This window comes from Rhynchophorus ferrugineus, unplaced genomic scaffold (genome assembly GCF_030347505.1).
Source record: "Rhynchophorus ferrugineus isolate W39M unplaced genomic scaffold, kcgeb_rfMv2 rfM2, whole genome shotgun sequence".
In the NCBI taxonomy this organism is placed as follows: Eukaryota; Metazoa; Arthropoda; class Insecta; order Coleoptera; family Curculionidae; genus Rhynchophorus; species Rhynchophorus ferrugineus.
In genome coordinates this window covers 50,387,892-50,412,142 of record NW_027472581.1, presented here as the reverse complement: position 1 = coordinate 50,412,142, position 24,251 = coordinate 50,387,892, and the positions used below count along the sequence as shown (strand labels likewise).

Here is a 24,251-nt window from a genome sequence, read left to right as displayed (position 1 = left end):
AAATTAAAAAATATTCTACTGGGAAAATAAAAAAATTAATATATTTAAATATATGTTATTGATATATTACAATTACATTTATTTTCATTGACTATAAAGACATTGATATAATCACAGAGATATCTTCACTACCCAAAATACGTAATCCACCGATATTATCTTCTCTTTAATATTTAAAACAAACATTAAAATAAGATAAAATAACTATTAATGGTTCTGTTGTATCATTTTTTAGAATCAGCTAAATTAACAACCTACCTAAAATGAGGAACATTTTATCAAATATGACAACTGCAGTTCGGTCTATACAGTCAAGTTTCTGAACTAATGACCAAAATTAGAGGTTACTACTCCAGCAGCAAAAAGGAACCTTAATCAGTATCTGCATTAGTGTTCTTCTAGAAGGCAAGCAGAATATCTTCGATAACAGTTTATATCCTCTGCCGCTGCATTTCAATAAGGATAAAGCCATTAGTTTTTCATCCAACCTGAAACGAAACTGATGGGACAGGCTGAGTTATCTGTAAATGAACATATAAATTTCAAGTTAGAACCTGCATTCTCTAATAATAAACATAAGTTTCTTATTATATACTTACTTCTGGGTCTTGTTGGGGTAGAAGAATCTCCTATATTTCTATCAGCCTAAAAAACTTATGTGATTTAATATTACCATTGGGGGCATATGTTCCTCGTCTTGTAGTAAAGGTAAAGAAAAAGTTTAATTATTTCAATGCAATAAATCATTATTATTTAACAAAATATTTACTATTTAAATTACTAGTAGGAATTTCATCTTGTTTCAGCCATGGCTTTCCACATTTTGGTCTATAGTCTTCATCTTTAAAATGATTACAAACTTTTCTGGACCTACATAGATCATAAAAGATCCCCTTAAGGTTTTATTTTTATTACACTAATAAATTGAAATACACAGAATAATCTAAAGTAATTGTCAAATATATATATATATATATATATATATTTTATTTCCATATAACTTTCACTTCTAAATTTCTTTATTCTATGGTTACGGGTGTGCCCATTTAAGTTCCCATTTTATATTTCTATGTCTTGTGATATAGTACTATTCATTAACAACACATAACCTTATTGATTTGATATTTCCTACAAATAAACGTCAATTAATAATCAAAAATGTGACCAAAATTTAAAATGAGTTATGGAAGAAGTGGGATTTTGTAAAACTGCTTGTTTATATCAACGAGTATATATTTATCCTCTATTATTCGTCCTTTTAATTATAATAACAATTGCTATAACGTAAGTTTCAGAATGCAAATGATATTAGAATAATAAAACGAATAATTTTAGATTCCCAATAGCACTTTATAAACAACATGTGTACTTTCTGTTTCCATATTTTACCGATTTGGGAGCCCGATATCCAGAAGGCTCTTATTTCGCCACGTTAATGACGACGTCATCTTTATTCGGTAAGTGAGACATTTTCAACCTGAAGGAGTCTTTAATATTGACGATTATAGCTCTGATAAGCGTATATATCCGATACAGAAAGATAAGATTCGTTTGCGACAATGCTGAATTTAAAGAAAAAGAATGGACCTACTGTTTGAACCAAGTATCCTTTCTTTTAGGATTCTTTATGGCGTTGGGGATTGCAATTGTGTCAAATTCGCCCTATACATCAATTTATATTGCTGGCTTGTTCCTGTCTGTAAGCTCTATTCTCTATATAACTTTTGATGTAAGTAATGACATGTTATTTTCTTATGATAAAAAGTTAGAATGATATTTTAGGCATTATTATCACATTTAATATATCCTGCATTCGGAAATAAGAAAATAACTTTGGTGAAAGTCATCCTGGATCTAATATGTATTATATCGTGTATTATTAAATATATCTTCGGTGCAATGGCTTTGTCAATTTTCAATGGTAAATATTTCACCAACTAGAATTTTTTTTAATTGAAGAAAAATAGAACTGCGAATTAATTTAATTTTTTTTAATAATTAAGTATTTATAGCGAAAAAGTGGTCACATTTACATTTTTAACCTGTTTAATATATTTCATCACAATTGTAATATTCTTCGAATTTACTCATACATTTTCCTATATTTCAACTCTAGTTTTCCAGTTTCTTTCATATTCCTTCCAACATAATATTATATCAAGATATTTAACGTTGTGCTATATGGATTGATTTAATGTTATGTAAAGATATCGGTGTTTGTGGGGTCTGATTACAGGTGCACATGCACATATTTACCTTAATGTTAATTTTCTAGGTCTGGGTCCAATTATTTATATTGTCACTAGTCTGTTGTAATTTTTGGGTTGTTTCTTTGCTATTGTTTCCGACAACAAGTGTCACAGTATAACCAGCAAATGTAGCCATCGTAATATGCTCCATTTGTGGTATATCACGTGTGTAAAGTAAGTAAAAAATGAGTCCCAATTCACTTCCTTTACACCTCCTTTAAGTAATTTTATTATAGAGTAGGTTTTTTCTTGACTCTAAACATTTGCTTCGTCTTTAATGTAAGATTTTAATAGTTCAGTATGTTTCTTCGGTAATATTTTCTGTAGCTTATGAACGAGACCGTTGTGCTTATCGAAAGCTTATGTAGCATAGAATATAGCTGAATATACTGTTTCGTCTTTGTAGGTTTTTTAGTAATAAACCCAAACTGGTGTATTAGTTTTTTCTCCTTTATTAGATTCTTTCTCTTTTCTGAAACAATTTCTTATTAGAATTTGTTTAAATATTCGAAGGTGGCAGAACAGATTTATCTATACGCCAACAGCGCTTTATTCCGTCAAACTTCGAGCGCTACTAAAAAAAAACATTAAATGAGTATTCCACTTCGATGCTGATGTGGATGGCTATCCTGGGCTAACATATGACATTTGGCTGAACTACTTTTAATTATCAATTACAATACGCCACAGGAAATTCTTATTTTTGATTACTGATTTTGGCTTCACCAACAGACTCCTCAAATGAATCAATAAAAATAATGTCAAAAAATTCAATAGGTATAAATAAAAAGGTAAACTTGATATATGAATCAATATGAGTATCATTTGCTCCGATTAATATAGCACTTCTTGGATTAGATTTCAAGCAAGTAAATATCTAGAGATCTAATCAGCAACTACTTGAAAAAGAACAAATGTAGTTTCGAATTAGGCCAGTTTGCATAAAAATAAAAAAACAAACGTCTAGCCAACTTACTAACGTAGGCTCTAATTTTGCTAAGGCTATAAGTGTTTTGAATTTAAAATATGATTGGTCAATTGACAAGAAAATAAATCGGACAAGGAAAAAACATCACCACGCCTATAACCAGACTGAGTAAGATCTCGTAAGTATAGCATACACAAATGTTCACCAATTCCTATACTCTTTCAAATATTTCTCAAATAATTCGGTCCTCTTGCCAACATTTGGATGGTGGTGCCGGAGTGTAGTCGTTAGATGGCGGTAAGTTAATGTTATGTTTACATTATTCTTCGATTAGTTTACCTAATTATTTGTTACTTAATAAAGAAAATTAGCAGTCGACAATACGAAAATACATGTGTAATATCATCATCGTTTTGTAGTATTTTAGCTATGATAGGCCTGCTTCTTCTCTCAAAAATGTAGACAAAATGGATGTATTTAAACAATATAACTTTTATACTATTTTCAGGGCTGTGGTAGTTTTATAAATGCAAATAAATTTGTAGCAATACCCCACTCGGCAGTCCTTATTGCTCATCGTCTGTAAAGAATAGCACCTAAAGACTCTCTGGTCAAGGGTTCATTAATAATTAATTTAACAAATTCTCAAATTAAAAGTTCTCTCACCCTTTTTCCGATTTTTAATGTCCATTTACAGATGATGATATATGATTTGATTCCGTGATTATGACCTGTGATTTCAGCGATTATAATTCCGCATGTTCAATTTTCATATTATTTAACATAAATATATCTTTGTTCCATAGCAATCTACAAAATTAATGTTACTAAATTAAAAAAATTTACTTTAATAAATTATATCTTATACGCGTTTTTTCGTATTGTCTGCTGCATTTTTTTTCTATTAAGTAATAAATAACTATATAAACTAATTAAAGAGTAATGTAGACAGATTTTTTTTAAATTAATATATTGTTACTAGTCGTTTCCGTCTAACCTACAATTTATCTTTATGATAACTTAAATCTAGGTATATAACTAAGAGGACACATCGTCCTTATCTCAGTCTCTTGTGAAATAATGTTTATAAATGTCACTGCTTAATTTTTTAATATAAGCACCTCACTACACAACACTACACAAGATCAGATGGTTTGATTCTTTTGAGTCTGTGTCCTGTTTTGGTGGTATCCAAAAGTTGCAATATTTCAATATTCGTATGAGAATGGAGTTTTTCCTCATGCCCACTTGCAATTCCCTTGATTTCTTGACTGACATTGGGTGTATGAAGGTAATCAGTCCTATAGTATTTGGGTGCACCCACAATACCTCTCAGGACTTTGTTCTGAAAAATTTGTATTTTATTTATATTATTCTTAGCAGAACATCCCCATAATTGAACTCGGTATGTCCATATAGGTTTCAGTATTTGCTTATATAATAGCAATTTATTATGTACTGATAATTGTGATTTTCTTCGAATTAGCCAGTATATTTGCTTATATACAATTCCAGTTCTTTTCTTTTCTTCTTTATATATTCCTTCCAGCGAAGTTTTGCATGGAGATTCATTCCGAGATATTTAGCGTTGTTGCTATATGGAGTGATAGTATTATTTAATGATAGTATTATTATTTATAGTTATTGGTGCTTGTACGGTCTGTTTATACATGAACTGCGCATGTACAGATTTACTTTCATTAATTCTTGTTTTGCAAGCTAGTGTCCAATTATTTATATTGTTACTTGCCTGTTGTAATTTTCGTGAGGCTTCTTCACTATTGTCTCCGACAGCTATAATCGCAGTATCATCAGCAAATGTAACCATCGTAATATTTTCCATTTGTGGTATATCACAAGTGTAGAGTAGATAAAGCATTGGTCCCAGTACACTTCCTTGTGGTACACCTGCTTTAGCTTCTTTTATTGTAGAGTAAGCTTCTTCTTGTAAGCTTGATTCTAAACATTCTGGTTGTAATGTATGATTTTAATAGTTCGGTGTGTTGTTTTGGAAGCATTTTCTGTAGTTTATGAACAAGGCCTTCGTGCCAAAGGTTTGTTCTCTCTATGATTGGTTTTATTCTTTTCGGCAGGAGTTTTTCAAAAACCTTAGATATTACTGGTAGCAGTGATATAGGTCTATAGGCTTTTATTTCGTTTGCTGACATAAACAGAAAATAAACCTAAAAAATTACTCTTATATTTAATATTCGAAAATATTTGAGCAAGCGCAAAGGGCCAAAACTTTCCAAGTCCTATTAAGCAAAAGGTCCAGCAGAAAAACTTTAATTGATAAAAGGAGACTTTAAAACGTAAAAGTAATAAACAGTATAATAAATATATACAAAAATAGATGAATTATTTTTTTCGTCTAACAAAATATACATATATTCACTAGTAAAACACAAACAGTAAAATACAATAATATGCGTAGATAAATAAAATGAGATGCATCTTATATGTTAATGTTAATTATAGTTTAATAGTTAAAATAAATATGTTATTATTCCTTAAATGAAGCTTAAAACATATTTGTAGGTTACAATACCCTTCATTGGACGCCTAATATGGATGGATATTTCTATCACTTGATTGCTGCTCTGTTCGACTGGATTTTCATACTAGCAGCCATGGTGTTTTTTATACTCTATATCTTTGACTTCTATAATATTCATTTTGAAGAGCCATTCTTAGTTGCCAAATGCGAGTCATGTTCAATAAAAAGAGTATATATTTAAACGTTTTTTTAATTGTTTTAATTATAGTATTATTAGTTTCATATATGTAACATCCACAGTGGCGTACACAAGTAAAGTAAATCTATCTGATTTAAAATGCCATATCGTAAAATTAGAAATCTGTCCGTAACATAACCTTCAAGTATTAGCGGTCATGAATTAACTTTAATTAAAGAACTTTAATAAATGTTAGATAGATCGGAAATTAACAACTTATTTATTAACTTGAATTAAACTTTCTGAATGTGGATTCAATGCTGACAATTTCCACTACAGGGTAATAAAAGTCGAAACTACTAAAGATGAGTATATAATAACTGTAGGAAGTTGTAGAGTGTGAACGATTTATGTGCATAGATATATCAAAATGACTTGACAAGGAAACACACCATCGACGAAAACAAGAACTAAACGTAAGGAAGTAAATATCCTCTCTAATTAAAGTAAAGTACATTACTTCGAATTACAATTGTTAATTAGGTGGATTAGGCCTCCAGGGGATAACACTACATAAAAACGCGCCTAAAACTATACCTCATGGGTGATGTGGAAAAGAGTTCCATGTAAATATTATAAAACAACTCTACCCTATAAACTATTGTGGCTCAGTAATTAACTGTAGTTCAAAATATAGTAGATGTATAGTATAATTAGATGTACTACAAATTAAAATAAATTTTATTTGATAACATTTTTATTTTATTATTTTATTTAGACTAGAATTTTGTTATGTGAAAGCCATAATAAAGTAAAACTCACTGTTGATGCGGCAGCATTACGATGTTTTGATGCCATAAATCTAGATGACGTAGGTCACTGCTACTTTGGATAGATAAGCTCATTTTGAATAGGCTCTAATATAGTCTATCCAATAAAACACCCAATGCATGTAATCGAAATTTATAAAGTCAGCATGTCGCAATTTGGCCTAATCAAGTTAAACTTTTGGTTTATGCCGTTTACCGGTTTATAACGTCAAACCATTATTTCTGACATTTGACCACTATCAAAACAAATCGAATTTTATAGACTAATTCGGTTACATGTTCCAAAGCATGAGGCAGTATTCTGTCTCTTTCCTACTAGAGTAATTTTAACTAGTAAAATGAGAAGGAAATATCCGCTTCGATTTTAAAAGGAATTTAACATTTTCACGAACTGCTTTTGACAGTATATTGGACTTCATCTATGACGGGCGTTGGTTGTTTTATTGAAAGGACTATATTTAGACATATCGGTTGCTTTTAGAAGTACATGGATTACCTTAAGTCGATGCTTATGGTGAAACAAGTTTAAAGACGATAAATGAAGCGTTAAAGGCAATAAAACATAATGAAAGTTTAAAAATGATAAAGACACCAAATTGAAACTTAAAATCGAACACAATCATCATGACAGATATAAATTGAAATTAATATGTTGGAGCATGCTATACTGTTACTGTGTACTTGTAATGATTTGTTTTAAAATAATTCCTATCTTTCGTAAAATATATAAATATAAAATTAAAAAAATATATAAATTATAATAAAAATATTGTTGTTTCACAGTCGTTTTGGTTTCAGATATTTTCATAAAAATGAAAGTGCTATTTAATAAAATCATATAACCTCAAACAGTCATTATAGAAATAAAGATGGGATTAACTAATTTGCAGCATAAAGATGTTCAGATGTACAATAATTTTAATATATATAGCGACTAATTTTTCTGAATACAGTTTCAAAATTACTACAGAAATTTAAACTTACTGTATTATTAACCGATTTGTTTAAGAAATGTATTACTAAATATATATTTGTCATTCATAATTATTAAATGAAAAATTTTTATATTTGGTTGCATAACTAACAAGAATGGCAACAAAGGGATAAATTTTTATTTATTATAAAATATGTTGTCTAAATTAACTGCCATAAATAAAATTATCAGGAATAAAAACGTAAACTATTTTCTCCCAACCTAACATATATTTTAACTAAAAATGTACATATAACTATAATATAACTTTTATTCAAGAGATGAAACAGTATATGTTGAGTTGCATAATTAAACTAAAAATAATATATGCAATATTATTATTATTATATCAATATTACAATCAACAATGGAATAACTTTACCGATCTACATATCTTGTCTTAATTATTATATTTGTGTTACGGAAAAGAGTTCCTACACGGTTCACATAAAACAGCAGCGTGACCCTTTTCACCACCCTGTCTTTTAGATGTGACGGTCGATCGGATCTCCGACAGTAGCCGATTGTTTCCGAAACGCGTTCGTATAGTGGAAAAAAGGCAGTTTGATCCGTCGACTGCTGTGATGTCAACGGAAGTGGGTATAGGTGTCGGGAAAATTTAGTATCTATTTTATTACCGCGTCTAGGGCGATTCTCACGCAATCAACGGTAATATTATCCGGTATTTTATCCAATAGTGCTAGCAACAGTTTTATAATAGCACAAATATCAATAAATTACACCTAAAATGATTCTATGATCGTAATCAGATAAAGTTTTATGTGCAGTGGGGCATAATTGAATAAGAGTCTGGCAATAGGGACGGTAAGTCATTGTTCGAAGAATTATGAACAGTAAGATTACAAACAGGTTCCATCTGTACATAATGTATAAAACAAACTTACAAAACCAAAAGGGTTTTTTTTCAAGTGGCAAAACATGAATACACAAACAAGAGAGTAACAAGTGAATACATAGAAGCCGAGCCTGATGTGAGAAGTTATAAAATTAAATTCATCGATTTTATATTTTTTGTACATTATAACCGAACTTTCTGAATAATTAATCCCAATTTCCTATTTATGAACTGATGTGATTTTGAACGCGATGTAGGTCAAACTTAAACTATTTAAACTATGTTACTGACATTTATGTATTTCTGCAATACCGTATAATATTTTTAGGAATTTTAGTATTCAGTAACTATTTTAGTTAACGTAATAATAATTTCAAGTGTTGTTAGATTACTATTGGGTTAATGTTTTATTAGTGTAATATCTGTTTTTACCTTATTATTTATGAGATATATTTCCAAACATGTAATTGTTAGAATACAAAAATATTATGGTCAAAAAGTAGTTTTAGGATAAAAGCGCCATCTATAGATCAATTAAAATCACTTGATGTAAAACCCTCGTAGAAATGTCTGGTTGTTCGACCAGTTAAGATTATACCTTAGCGGCTCGATTAATTAATAAAAATGATGGTGCAAACACTGGGAACGCCACACTAATTAATTGATATAGTATTACTTTCAAGGTTTACGACGATGGTGTACCGACGCATGTAATCAATTTTTCCCTGTTTTGTCGGAAATCTTTTTTATTCCATATTTTTTTGATGGTGTTATATATCTTATATTCTCATATTACCCTCTAATTTAATTAGATTATATTTAGGAGTTTTTAAGAGAATGTCTTAATTATCCCCATAATCTAATATTAGCAATATCAATAATTTTGATCATTGAGGATTTTATTCAGTTTCGGCGACACGTAGTTAATTTCTTGCTAATTCTCCGCATTATTCTGACTATAGATGCACCTTTTTCATTCTAATGTCGATAGATTGTCGAAACCTAATTTAATAGTAACAATAACATTAATAGATCTGCTAGTCATTATCCTTTATGTCTGCAGGTAATTCATTGGTGCATCTTCAGTTAATTAACATATTTCACAAGCCAAGCCAATGTCTCAAATTTTATATTCACCAATGGAAAATATTATAGTATATGAAATATTTTAAAAGCATTATCTCTTTTCCATGTACAAATAATTCAAACTGTGTCAGATAGTCTCGAAGCAGTATATGATGAATCAACGATTAATATTTAAAATACATAAATTGTATTATTAGTTTCCAAAATTTGGATATGGTAATTCACATACTGCTTAAACAAAAATAGTATGAAGATAAATAGTTGATGGTTCCAATAAAATAATGCCTTTTGGAGATCTTTATCATTAAAAGAAAAACAATCGCAAAAATACAACCAAGTAATTTTGAAATATAGCAGTATTCTACCACTTCTAAAATCCTCATGTGGGAAAACTCAAATGTAGAAGCAACGTTGTAGTGAAGAAGCATAGTTTAATTTAAAATTGGTATCTAAAATAATTTGGTTTTTCTGATGACACGTTTTAACAATATCTAGTCTTATAGAATCAAAGCCACATAATATTTGGTATATATATATATATATATATATATATATATATATATATATATATATGATGACACGTTTTAACAATATCTAGTCTTATAGAATCAAAGCCACATAATATTTGGTATATATATATATATATATATATATATATATAGATATATATATATATATATAGGTATATAGGTAAATATGTATATAGGTAAATTAGGTATTTCTTGTTAATAATCTCTTCTACTCAGTACAATATCTTACTAGCAAATGCTAGCTCAACTTGGCTATTTCGCTTATCAATGACACTTTCTCATTTAACACACTCTTATAAATGTAGATAAATCACATATAGTAATACATATATAGTTATTAACCTTACTCTTCACTCGCATTTCCCAAATTTTCTGGAAAGTAGTCAAGGTGGTAATGAAGAAAATGTACGTTTAATCTAATTAGGCCACTTAAAGCTTGAAATGCCTTTAAGATTCTTTTGACGATATGTTTATAGTGCGTTTTTGACCATTTATTCATGGTCGTCATAAGCCATCTTAGCTCTAGTCCAATGAAAACATATTTGCTTCTGAAATATTTGAAATAATCTCCATCTTTGGGAAGTGCTTTTACACATTGCTTCATAAATTTCATCTTTGCATACAGCAGTGGTAAAAGAATGTAGAGTTTTGTGTTATGTAGAGTATTAAACTAAGACTTCTTTCCAACTATTTTGGTCCAGTGATTTGTTTCGTTTCTGTTATCCCATAGACATAAAAAGCAAAGGAAATAATAAACTGAATTTATTACCCGACCAACATCAACAAAATTTAAAAATCATTATACACCTAGACATGGTCTTCATATTTCAATTCTCAAGAAACTAATTCCAAATTTTTATAAGTTTCTTTGGTGTGTACGGAATGACCAAGAGGATTAGAAGCATAAAAACTGCTTTAAAGGTTTTTTTGATGAATGTATAAAAAGAAACCATTGTGCAGTATCGTATTGGATTTATATGCATCTAACAAACCTTCAAATTTTGGCATAATTTTCAAATTTCTGTCAATTTTTTATATAATTTTTCTATCGTTCGTTTTCTGCATACCTAAATACATATAAATCAGTCAAAAATACTAAAACAGCATCGTTATCTTATTTTCACATATATTATCAACAATCACATAACTTCTAAAAGACATAATATTCTATCTTTATAAATAAAATCAGTGTATAAATAGCTGTAATTAGTTTAATGTAAAAATGCATTGCTTTAGCAACAACTATGTATTAGTTTAATGTATCATATATTAAAAATAAACGTTAAATTAATAATATTTATTAGCAACAAATATTATTAATAAATAACTGCATATAATTGATATTTTTTAGATGTTATCGTCGTTTTCAACTTGCAGACACTGGCATGATTGCGCAAATAACCATCAAATCGATGGGTGATGACAGTTCTTTGTTCGTATCGGAATAATGTAAGCAGGAACCGTTGCATACTCCAGACCGCAGCTAGGATGGGCTGTGGCCACAGCAAAATCAACATCTACCCAAGAAAGTCGAAAACAAAACAGAGCTCGTCTAAAAAATCAGGTAGGACTGCGAAAATAATATTTAAAAAAAATCGATTTATTTATAAGACTGAGAGTGTCAATGTAATCAATGTACCTACCTTTCTAATCTCCTTGAAAATAAATCACGTGTTGAAAGTAATTATCTTTTAAACCAATAACTAGACCCCTTTTTCTTTGTATTAAGTTACACTTCTGCCCCAACAGACTATATACAAATGATACAAATGATCTGGGGAATACGGTGAGTATTTTAGAACTTCCCATTTAATTTTTACAAATAGGCTTGAGGCATGTAGACTAGCAGTGGTGAACAATTTTTATAACTGCATGGTCTCCAACAACCAAAGTACCAAAAAGAAATTGAATTTTTTGGAAAATTTTAACAAATGCGTCTTTTAAATTAATCTAGTAAATTCAGACCAACAATAATGTTTGTCAAATAAAAAATTAATTAGATAACCTAAAACTTGAAATGCCTTTAGCATTATTTTACGTTACGAAATACTAAACTAACGTATGAAGATCCAATATTCAGTTTAGATTCGGTCATCCTTTTCCATTATCTTTAATACAACAATATTCTTGAAATCAATAATACCATCTACTTTTCTATGTACAAACTTGTTACAACTTCCATCTTTAAAAGTTATTTTTATTAAGTGCTGGCAGGATGAGCTACTACACGAATTGATTGAGAATGCCATTTTGAACTGTTTCAACAAAGTAGTTTCATAGCTTGTCAGACAAAAAAGAACAATATTATGTGGCTTATTCTGACTGATAATCAAAATTGGATCTACTATGACAATCTCAAACCGTGGATTAGTCCAGAAGAGTCATCGACACGGACAAAGAACCGGAATATTCATAGCCATAATAAATTACTGTTTATATGGAACAAGCTGTAGGATGTATTACGAACTGCAGAACCCGAATTAAACTGTTACTGCAGCAGCCTACTGACGTTATTTGAACAAACTTATGCAGGTATTTTTTCAAAAAAGTCCAGCAATGACTGTTAACAGACTCAAATTCATTATCTGGCATGGTAATTATCGGCCACACGTTGAAAGAATTAACAGGTCAATTGAAAAATCCACGGCCTACCATAGTAAAACATTTTTTTGGTAAAATTAGTTTTCTGTATTCAACATAATTCCTTTGTCCTTTGCTTCAAAATAGGCCCCAGTTTCGGCAATCACCTCTTCATTCGACGAAAATTTCTTCCCAGCGAGCATTCTTTTGAGATCTGAGAACAGGAATTAGTCGCTGGGGCCAGATCTGGAGAATTCGGTAGATGAGGAAGCAATTCGAAGCCCAATTCGTGGATTTTTGCCATCGTTTTCACTGACTTGTGACACGGTGCATTGTCTTGGTAAAGCAGCACTTTCTTTTCCTTCAAATGCGGCCGTTTTTCGGCGATTTCGTCATTCAAACGGTCCAATAATGCTATGTAATAGTCACTGTTGAGTTAATATCTTTAGATTGTCTGCTATTTCATATACGATATTTTCTATACGATTTGCGCGTACTGCGCAATTCGATAAGTTACATTAAGTTGTGTTTATTATTTGCTTATTCTATGCCTGTATATTTACGGACTTCTTAATTTCTTATATGTTTTTGAAATTCATAAAGAATAACAAAACACTATATTTTTTATTGGCGATAGAGGAAATTAAAAAATTATAGCGAAACTAAGACTACAAATTGAGTTTATGAATATATATTAAACCCAGTAATAAGTATCTATTAGTATACTGCATATTACTGATACAAAATTCATTCAGAAACATAGCTGAAATTCAAAATATGAATAAAAATTTTAATATATTCTAGATGTGACAATAGCATAATTACCAGGGTAATTTTCAAAGCTCATATAATGTCAGATAATGTAAAATATAACTAGTTCTCTAACGCTCTTTCTCTCATTATAATGTCATTGTTCCTAATGATTATTTAAAAAGATTAAGTATGAGCATATACGTTTAATAAGAATATGAAATGAGTACTGATACTGTTGCAGACACCACTGTTCATATTTGGAATATACACTACAGTGCGCATATAAAAGTACATAAATGCTACTAAAAGAAAAATATAAAATTAAAAGAGAATATTCCATAATAGAAAAAACATTTACGACACATTGGTGGTGTGAAAATATACAAAAATACATTAGTAACATATGAATATACATAATTGAATATGTACAAGCTGTTATTTTGATTTTGAAATACATATTTGGCATAAAAGTTTATTTTGTTTCTTTCGTTATCATTAATGTTTTAAATATGTCAATTGAAAGCTCTTGTTTATCTTATTTTCAATTATTTAGTGAAGAAGAAAGGTATATTAGTAAATTTGAACATAATAAGTATCCATTGATACAAGTTTGATTTTGAGTTAAGTTTTTCAACTTCCAATTCTATTAATTCTCCTAAAATATTGATAATTGTATTCGCATTGTGATTAATTGTTTTCAATCAAATTGAATCAAATAAAAACCTTAAATGAATTTATTTCTCAACGACATTCGGACATATAAATAATAAAAACGTGAAAATGTCATCAGCATGTGAAAATTATTTTTAAACATATACATTAAAATTTCTGATAGAATCTGATAATTGTGACGCGTAATATATTAATATAACATAAATTACATGTGTTATCATTTGCAATGCGGATTACCTAACCTATTATAATCTAATTATATATCGATTGAAAGCGATTATTTTTGATAACATCGATTATGTCATATATAGGGAAAACAAAATAATATGAACATCATACAATATAATACATCTTGTTGCATGTTGGCAAAATTGCTTCCGTGTAAACAATTCGACGCGTATGTATTGCACAGTTTACATACCGGGTATTGGCGACATTTGAGCGGCAATATCGTGGTATTCAACTAATCTTCTCATTCACATCACTGACCAGATTGGTGGGAATGTATATCTTGACATTCTCAAGCATACAGTTCTTATGACCAGCATATTGCTACCAAACACTGCCATATTACAAGATGAAAATACGCCCATTCACAGCCAAAAATGTTCACTCTTTGTTTGAGGACCATCAGAATATCATATCAACCATTCTTCCCATCGATTATGTTCAAGACTATTCAGAACGTACTCAGTAACAATTTAATTATAGAAATATATAGAAATATATATTCGCACCTTTCAATTAATAATAGAAAGGTGCGAATTAAAATTTGGGTGTTGAAAATTTTAAGTATTTACCCGTATTCCATTGTTAAAACTTTTATTATATTAATTATATTAATTCTAAAACAATTATTTTTTAAAAGGTTTAACTCATATCATCATAATATTAGTGACATATCCAGAATCGTTTTAAAATTTAAAACTGAATTTAAGAATATATCTTATGTATTATTGTTCGTCTTTCAACAACCAACCGTAGTCTCCAGATTTGGTTCCCAGCTATAATTACGAGGGCAGTGTAAAAAGGAATAGTTACACCAAACAAACAAAGGTTGTATTATAGAGACACATTGAATGTGCCTTTATCGAATTGTTAACTGCTGAAAAATTGATTTCTATTGTGATTAATCGTCGTTTAAATGCTGTTTATTGTGGCGATACTATTATATTGTTATATATATATATTATACTGTAAATCGATGGGTAATAAAATGTTGTCGTTGCGAGACTGAAAAAGCCATAATTGTTTTGCACGCATCGAACGTTCGATCAGTGTCACAGATGATAATCATCGTAAAACACCTCCAATGTCGTGTTAGAGTGTTATAGTCGTTAACACACTACACACAGCTGAAGAGGTCCAGTGAAACCTGAAGCTTATACCAATTCCATATCCTTTCTGCTTAAGAATGCGTATAATTATTATCGATATATCGATTACGATATATATCGATATTTTTTTAAGCGTAAATAAATCTAAAATTTATTTTAGTTATAACAAGATTCATCGATTATCTAGTTTACTACCTGCAAAATATCAATAAATAACATTACAAACTAAAAAATGAGTTCTTTATTATTGCATCATACGTTTATTAAAAATAATTTAAGTTCTATATTTTGTATCAGCCATCGAACATAAAAATAATAACTTTAATAATCTATTTCCATATAGTCGGCTTTTACTTTGAGTTATAGTGGCCACATTATTATTGAGTTATTTGGTCAAAGCTAATCATGGATCGCTCAATATTACGTTTTTGGCATTCATTACTTATGTTGTTTGAGCCCATCAAACGCTTTTAGAAACTTATTGTGATGCTTCTCCGTCTGATTGTCGGTTTTGGTTTCATTTTTTTAATGGTGTGTATTTTGATATTTATGTTTCTATTACTAACACATAAATGTAACATTTTGGTATAAATAGAAATAAACATTTAACGCCATAGAATATAAAACAAAATTGTATCAAAAATGAAACTACCTATATCAACATATCAACATGTATACTATACGTATTCTTCTAATTAATAGTGACGGATTTAATTATTGGGGTTATATTCTTGTGTATAGATCGGTATCCTTCAGGAATACCATTATCCGATCCAGGTTTCTTTGTTCGAGGTCAAATGCAAGGCCGTTTCCCAGTCCAAACCTATGTCTCTGGTTCTTATATCGCTTGCAGTCTACCAATAGGTGTCTTATGGTTTGAACTGTGTGCATTCTGCACAGATCGGAAGGAAAAGATGTGGAGCACTTCACGATTTCGTGTCATCCTTGCGCAGAGGACATGCTAATCTTCTCTGTATCGTTCCAATTATACCGCCGAAGCGAGTACAGAGTATTTTGATCGAAATAACTTGAAGCTGCTTGGATAATAAGTTCAAAGACAATGAAACTCTTAAAGAACATTCAGAGAACTTAGCAATTGACGGGTCAACTTCTTCCAGACGTTTACATGCGATGAGAAAGATTCAAAAGGAGAGAAAATGCTGATTCATAACTTGTAAAGCACACAAGAAAAATTTGATATGGCTTATTGTAACTACTGGTGAAAAGTGGATCTACTGCTAAAACTAAAATCAATAGGCTAGTCCAGGAGAAGTGTCTCCATCGGCAATGAAGCGAAATATTCATGACCCTAAAATCTTACTGTATGTATGGTGAGCTCAGCAAAAAGTATAATATTATCAAAAAGTATATAATTATTATATATGTAGTGTATTACGACTTATTATTATTTACCAATGTCGATTCATCAAATTGGACGTCGTATTATTGAAGAAAGACCAACAATGACGAATAACAAATGCAAAATTATCATCTTTCATGACAACTCCCGGCCACACATTACAAGAGTTGTAAAAGATATACTGTTACAGCTAAAATGAGAAGTTCTGTCGCACTCAGTGTTCATACTTTGATTACCACTTGTTCAACATGGCTTAGTCGGTAGACAGATTTTGGAATGTATAAACTAATTTATATATAAACTAATAAACTAACATATAAACTAATTTTCCAAGACAATGATTCCAATAAAAAAATCCATAAGAATCTAATAGAAATGCTTAAATAGAATACCTGATTCGCCATACTCATTTGCCTTTTGAGAGAGACTCTCTGCTCCGTTTGGCTTTTACTTGTTCTCCAAGCAATGTTAAATGTTCATAAATAACATTTTTCCACAAGTTTTTTAGGCGAATTGAATTGGGTTCATGTCCAATACCTATTCTTCGATATTGTGGTGCATTTTTTGCTATTGGCATAAAACAACACTACTTTTAAACCGTTGAATCTCTACTGCTCTAATAGAATAAAACATCATCGTTCTCTAAAGCATATGATATATCTGGGTAACAGATTTATTCAAATTAAACAGTAAAATTAAAACATCACGTCAGACAAAAAGCAGAGCAGATCAGAGTCATATTCAAAGAAGTGTACTGGCTAGTCGAAAGATGCTCCTAACTTGACCTAAAATCAAAGCGATAGGTTTATTAGTCTATTATAAAGCCTATTTGAATTTATGGGGTTCAAATATTGGGTTGCACTAAAACATTAAACCAACTTGTAATTCAACGATGCTGAAACAAAATTCTTCGATTAATTACCATTGCTTATGCAACATAACTAACGAAGAATTACTTATACGATGGCCTTGAAGCCAAATGGATTACAAAGTTATCCAAGATTTTGCTTTAAAACATGAAATATAGTTACTAAATCACAACTACGTGGAAGCAATATAGCTACCAAACAACACGAATCAGACGAACAAAACCACGTGAACTTGTATAGTGTATAAGTGTTTAATCTAACTTTGGAAAGGAAATGAATACTGATTCCCACTGCTTGTATATTAAACTGAACAACAGAAATAAATTAATTTTATAAATTAAGATTGTACTAAGGATATCTAATGTAAGGTGTAATTAATAACAAAAAAGTACTGTAAATGTCGAGAAATTTAAGCTCTCCATTTTTATACTAATAATGACAGATACAATTTCACTGGTGAGAGAAAAATATAGACAATATTAACATTAAAATTATAGGCACTGACAGGAACTAATTACTTATTATACTTATATACTTAATATACTTATTAATTGCAAAAAAACTTTGGTTTCTCCTTAAATTTGTGTATTTCTAACCAAATTAAACGCGTCCAAGGTCCTTCAAGATCAATTTATTTCGTAAAATTTACATCTTACACATCATATCTGGGAGATGAAAATGAACTGAAATCAAATTTGCGATTCCTGTAGACCGACACTTAATATCACTTCTGTGTAAAATGTTACTTTTACCTAGATCCTTCATCTTCAGATATCGCTGATTCAAAGGTACGAAGCTGAAATACGAAAGAAATATTAGAGTAATAATTAGCATTTTCTTTGTGGCAAAGGAGATCGAAACGGAAAAGGTCTGAATCCTAATAAAAAGATTTGCATGAAACAAAACGGGAACGTCGCGATAAAAAGGTCTGTTTCGTGATCCGAAGGGTGCCGACAACCGGGAATAAGCGCCGTTTGTTTTTCCCAGTAGTGAATCGGTATTAAAAATATCGCACACTGGATGGATCTCCACCCCGAGAGTGATTTTATGATTCCTATTGGAATACCGATACCAACCATCACATTTTTTGTTATAATACCTTTATTTGCTTTTTGTTTTATTGTTCGCATTCTAAAATATTTTAAATACAATAAAAATTCGAAATCCAATCAAATATAAATATAATAAATGTTTCGATGTTTCAACGTTGTCTGTTGTATCGATAAAAATATTTTTATTGTATATTAAGAATCTAATTAATATTGCATTAGTTAAAAAGTTTCCACTAAAAATAAACAATTTTGATGTCTTCAAGTCTTGTTCCATATATGGTTGTATTTAGTATTCTTGCTTGTTGAATCTGATAATTTTGTGATGTTTTGTCAGGAATTTTTGTTAATCTGATCCAACTGAGTGCGCGCAAAGCGGGTTTATTTGATATAGGGAGAAATTAAAAAATTAAAATTTGAATAAAATATGTTATTTAAATACTAGTTATCATTTGTCCAAAATATTTTCAAAATAAAACAAAAAGAATACCTAATCTGACAACTTCTGACAAGAAAATAAGTTCTAATTTTACATTGTTATTGTCATACAATATATATTAAATAAACAATATTTGAATTTACTGAATATAGTAAATTAATGTTAGTTTTGATCACGAAACCTCTTTTTCTTCTTTATATATTTTTAGGTATTTTTTAGGTCTTTAATTAGACACTGTCCATATTACATGTAGCCTTACAAAATTAAAAAAAAAATATGAATAAATTATGTACTGTATATGGCATATTGCAAACCTCTCAATTTACTTCCTTTGAAAAAAGTATAATACTTGTATTTGTAATTATTTTTGAAGATTCTAATGTGGGCTGAGCAAATGCCGATTCCTATATTTAACTTGTAGCCATAAATACTATACACGTACTATGAAAGATAATTTTAATGAAAGACTTACTATTAAAATTACAATTAGGAATTGCAGTAAGCAATAATAATTCCACATTTCGAAATCTTCTGTAGGAGAGCATAATAAGTTTCTGAAGTTTATCATTATTTACATTCCTACGCTAGAGCAGTATCCTTTGGAAAATAATTGATTTTATTTTAACGTCACATCCTGGAAAATAACACTCATATTATGATTTTGCATTTAAACAAATAATAAGTACCTTAAATGCTACATAAATAACGTAATATACATAATAACGTAAACCTGTCACAAAGTTGGCACAATATTCCAAATTCAAATAAAAAAATATCTGTATTCTTTTTACCTCTGGTCATTCGGACTAGGGATACCGAAAAAATATCTATATATTTTTTCAAAAATAAATTAAATATAATTTTTAAACCTTTAAAATTGGTATTTTTAAAATATTTAGAATATATCGATATTTTTTTAGGCCGATATTCTCGAAGAAGGAATTTTTTAAGGTGGTGGTATTATTATATGATTATATGATATGATATGATGAATTAGGTGGTATTTTTATATGAAAACGTTGATGAACAATTTTGTTTGAGAATTTAAGCTTGTCTTTATATCAATTGTAAACTAATTCAGTTCTAAAAATAATGCATTAACACTGAGTAAATTAATTATTTGAAGCGCAAATAAATGCAGATAAAATTAAAATAGAATGAATTTGGTGATTGTATCAAAGGTTATATCTTAATCTATTTTTATTTAAATATGTCTAATACTGTTTTTTGATTTACAGATATTCATATATTACAACTTAACAAGTAAATTAGAAACAAATGGTAAAAGAACACATTTAATTATGAAATTGTATTTCACTAAAAGAAATATTTTAATTTTTATAGTTGTCCAAATACCATATTTATATAAACACTCGTATTAATTTATCAGGTTTATACAAACATTTATTTTCATCAATTAAGAAGCAAAATTATAATTACAAACGCGCATCATCATATTTAAAAATAATTGAAAACCCAAACTAATTTGTTAAGATGATTTCATACATTCAGATTTATAGTAGATATTTATAGTAGATTTATTTTTTTTAACAGTATTATTTTCTACAACTAACATACGGTACCAGTTCGTTAGAAGTAATAGAAAGGTAAAAAATGTATTATGTTTATACATTTTTCGTTGTGATTAATTATTACTTCAACTAAGGTTATGAAAGTAAATCTACAGTACGTCAATCACCAGCTAGAGGTCTTCAGTTCATGAGTTAATGTTCGTCAAAAATAGTAGGAAAAATTGCAGTCACTGGTAACAATTAGAAATATATTTTAGTCTTTATATGTTTGAGTAATACCTTGTATGTTATAGCTGAACTGTTAGTTGAATACACTGGGGCACATGTAAGGCATGAAAATGAAATACGTTACAAAATTTCACAAAAGCTGAAGATAATAAAATCAAAGAACTGTAGACGTAATGGGTGGTTGGATTTTGCAAGATGTTAAAGTTGTAAAAAATAATACTGTTAAAAAAATAAATCTACTATCAGTCTAAATGTATGAAATCATCTTAACAAATTAGTTTGGGTTTTCAATTATTTTTAAATATGATGATGGTGGGGGTGAACTATTACTGGATAAACTAATTATATTACTTGAGAGATCCCCAATATTCAAGCGGGAACAGCGAAATATCTCGACTCTAGATCTATTTGGATGGTAGGTTAAATTGGAAACATCACGTTAGATAGAAAGCAGAGGAAATCAGGCTAAAAATTAAAGAAACTGTCTTGGTTAGTTTTAAAATATTCCCAACTTGGCCTTATTTATTACTCTTCATGAGTCCACAATCTGCCCTATTGGCAATAAGTATTTCTTCTGTTTATATCATATATACATGGCATGTAGAAAATCACTTCATTAAGCAATCTTCTGTATAAAATATTATCTTAATTAATTAGACTTATTCTAATGCTTATTCTAAACGCTACATATGTCCAGTAATCAGATCAGGTGGTGTTAAACGTTTTAGTCTAGGCACTTCACTATCACGTCGCATATTTAGCTGATTAGCGAGTACATTGGGATGCACTGACACTCTTTCGAAGTACTTCACACAAACACGTTATAGGTTCTAGAGGAATATCGCGTTGTATCACTTTATTTGAAATATAGTACGGAGCATCAACAATGGCACGCAACACCTTATTTTGGAATCGTTGAATGATGGATATATTAGATTTGCTAGCGGTACCCCATAGTTGAATTCCATATGTCCAAATGGGCTTGAGTATAGACTCATACAGCAATACCTTGTTATCTAATGATAACTTGGATTTGCGCCCAATGAGCCAATACATTTGATATAATTTTAGTCCTAGTTGTTTCCGTTTAGAGAGTATGTGCTTCTTCCAGGTTAGGCGTCGATCTAAATGCATACCAAGATATTTAACATGCTCTGCTTGGGGGAGTTGACGATGATTGATATTTACTGGTGGACATGTTCTTCTACGCAGGGTAAACGTTATATGCGTAGATTTTGATTCATTGGCTTTAATGCGCCATGTCTTCAACCATAATTGTATTTGCTCCAGGTGGGTTTGTAGGTTTATTGATGCTGTGACTGGATCTTCATTGGATGCTAAGATTGCTGTATCGTCTGCATATGTTGCCACAGTAGTTATTTTTGTGGTGGGCAGATCAGCCGTGTACAGAAGATACAGTACTGGACCCAGTACACTACCTTGCGGAACTCCTGAATATATGGGATTTAATTCGGTATGTTCATCGCCTTGATTTACAATAAAATGTCTGTCAGTGAGATACGATTTTAGTAGCTGATAGTCCGGATGAGGAAGAAGTTTCTTTAGTTTAACCTGCAAGCCCGTAAGCCATACTTTGTCAAAAGCCTGAGATATGTCTAGGAAAGCAGCCGAACAATATCTTTTGGCATTTAGGTCAGCGTTTATTTGGTTTACAAGTCTATGCACTTGTTCTATAGTCCCATGCTTATTGCGAAAGCCAAACTGATGTTCTGGAATAATTTTTCTTATAGTTTATTCTAATAGTTTAGTTTTTTTATGTATAATTTCTCGAAAATTTTCGAGATTATTGGTAATAAACTTATAGGTCGGTAGGATGTCACATCTTCTGGTATTTTTCCTGGTTTAAGTATCATTAATATTTTAGCTACTTTCCAGATACTAGGGAAGTAATTAATTCGTAGCATAGCATTAAATATATATGTTAATAGTTTTATAGCCTTTTCTGATAGTTCTTTTAAAATTTTGCCAGTAATTAAGTCATAACCAGGAGCTTTTTTAATATTAATCTCTCTCATTATTGTATGTTTAACTTTTTTGGCCGTTAATTTCTGGTGCGGTAAATCCATTTGAAATGGCGAATCTAGAAAGCTAGTAATTTTATTTTCGTCTTCTTTATGTAGCTGAGACTGGAAAGGTTTGAAAACATTTTTTAAGTGTTTTGAGAAAATGTCGACCTTCTCTTTATTGCTTCTCGCCCAATTATTTTCGCTTGTTTTAATAGGTGGGTTATGCTGCTGGGATCTCCTAAGCTTTTTTGTTGCTTTCCACAACGAATAGTCTGTAGCCTCAGTTGATGTCTTAAGTTTTCTAGGTATTCTTGAATGCCTTGGTTTTGTTCAATTTGAATTAGATCTCTCAGCTCTTTTATGGCCCTATTAAATTTTCTTTTATTCTCTTCAGTCCTTTGCTGTTGCCAATTTCGTCGTAACTTTCTTTTTTCTGCTATCTTTTTCTGTATTGTTCATGATATATGTGTATTTTTTCTTGGAAATGTTTCACTGTTGGGAGTCGCGGAATATGCTGCCTCCTGTATATGTTTTGTAAGATTTATTGCTGCTATTTCTATATCCATTTCAGTTTGTAACGGTAAGTTTAGAGAGATATTTTGGTCTAAGTTTTCTCTAAATGAGGGCCAGTTAGTTCTATTATTGCACAGAGAAGGGGGTTTATCTTTGATGGTAATTTTTGAAGAAATTGTTACTATTATTGGTGAATGATCAGAAGACAGGTCGAAACATGATTCTGCCTGACACTTTTTTGGATCAATATTTTTTGTAATACAGAAATCTATTGTATCTGGTTTTTTATTTCTGTCTGAAGGCCAATATGTTGGTTCACCAGTAGAGATATGTTATAAGTTATCTTTCCTTATGGCTTTGAGCAGTTCTCTACCTTTTGAGGTTATTATTCTTGAACCCCACATTAAATGTTTTGCATTATAATCTCCTCCTGCTATAAATCTATTACCTAGCGTACTGAAGAATTCTTGAAATTGTTCTGCCTTGTTGTTATGTTTGGGTGGGCAATAAATCGCAGAAATTGTTAATGGTCCATGGGCTTCCTCTATGGTTATACTGGTGGCTTGCAGGTAGTCTTTGCGGAATTTTTCTTTTTCGAAATGCTTTATATCATCTCGAATTATTATGGCTGTACCTCCATGTGCTTTATCATCAGGGTGATTTGTATGATAAAGCTTATATTTACGAACTTTCAGATAATTCTTGTCCGTTAAGTGTGTTTCGGAAACCATCATAATGTCAATATTTTGTTTATTTACGAACATT

At 30.1% G+C, this 24,251-nt stretch overlaps 2 protein-coding genes, 2 long non-coding RNA genes and 1 pseudogene across 5 annotated transcripts in view; 3 read left to right on the top strand and 2 right to left on the bottom strand.

The window, feature by feature from the left end:
- Window positions 1–380: 380 nt before the first annotated feature.
- Window positions 381–909, bottom strand: LOC143191130 (uncharacterized). The gene is made up of 3 exons (XR_013004419.1): window positions 770–909; window positions 600–696; window positions 381–521 (listed from the first exon to the last, which is right to left on the bottom strand). It is a non-coding gene; the product is annotated as an uncharacterized LOC143191130 (long non-coding RNA).
- Window positions 910–1,138: 229 nt separating this feature from the next.
- LOC143190841 (DNA damage-regulated autophagy modulator protein 1-like) lies at window positions 1,139–5,915 on the top strand. Its single transcript, XM_076395408.1, has 5 exons — window positions 1,139–1,284; window positions 1,336–1,457; window positions 1,509–1,729; window positions 1,783–1,921; window positions 5,716–5,915. Exons 1-5 carry the CDS (start codon window positions 1,184–1,186, stop codon window positions 5,913–5,915), a joined length of 783 nt encoding a protein of 260 aa, XP_076251523.1. The 5' UTR covers window positions 1,139–1,183.
- A 2,428-nt stretch (window positions 5,916–8,343) lies between these two features.
- Window positions 8,344–24,251, top strand: part of tow (target of wingless) — a 30,350-nt gene continuing 14,442 nt past the window's right edge. Inside the window, exons 1-2 of one of the 2 annotated variants that reach the window (XM_076395910.1) lie at window positions 8,344–8,480; window positions 11,479–11,691. In XM_076395910.1, coding sequence (XP_076252025.1) covers window positions 11,547–11,691 — 145 coding nt within the window. In that variant the 5' untranslated portion in view covers window positions 8,344–8,480; window positions 11,479–11,546. The remainder of the gene's footprint in view (window positions 8,481–11,478; window positions 11,692–24,251) is intronic. The other variant, XM_076395911.1, reaches the window with a different exon arrangement.
- Window positions 16,380–16,477, bottom strand: LOC143192111 (uncharacterized; annotated as a pseudogene).
- LOC143191411 (uncharacterized) lies at window positions 20,698–21,447 on the top strand. The gene is made up of 3 exons (XR_013004495.1): window positions 20,698–20,793; window positions 20,853–20,951; window positions 21,012–21,447. It is a non-coding gene; the product is annotated as an uncharacterized LOC143191411 (long non-coding RNA).

Excerpts from the sequence above, each read along its gene's own strand:
- LOC143190841 (XM_076395408.1), top strand. The coding sequence starts at position 1,184 with ATGGAAGAAGTGGGATTTTGTAAAACTGCTTGTTTATATCAACGAGTA. Across the intron at positions 1,730-1,782 it reads TTCTCTATATAACTTTTGAT|GCATTATTATCACATTTAAT; the intron begins GTAAGTAATGAC and ends ATGATATTTTAG. Across the intron at positions 1,922-5,715 it reads GGCTTTGTCAATTTTCAATG|GTTACAATACCCTTCATTGG; the intron begins GTAAATATTTCA and ends ACATATTTGTAG.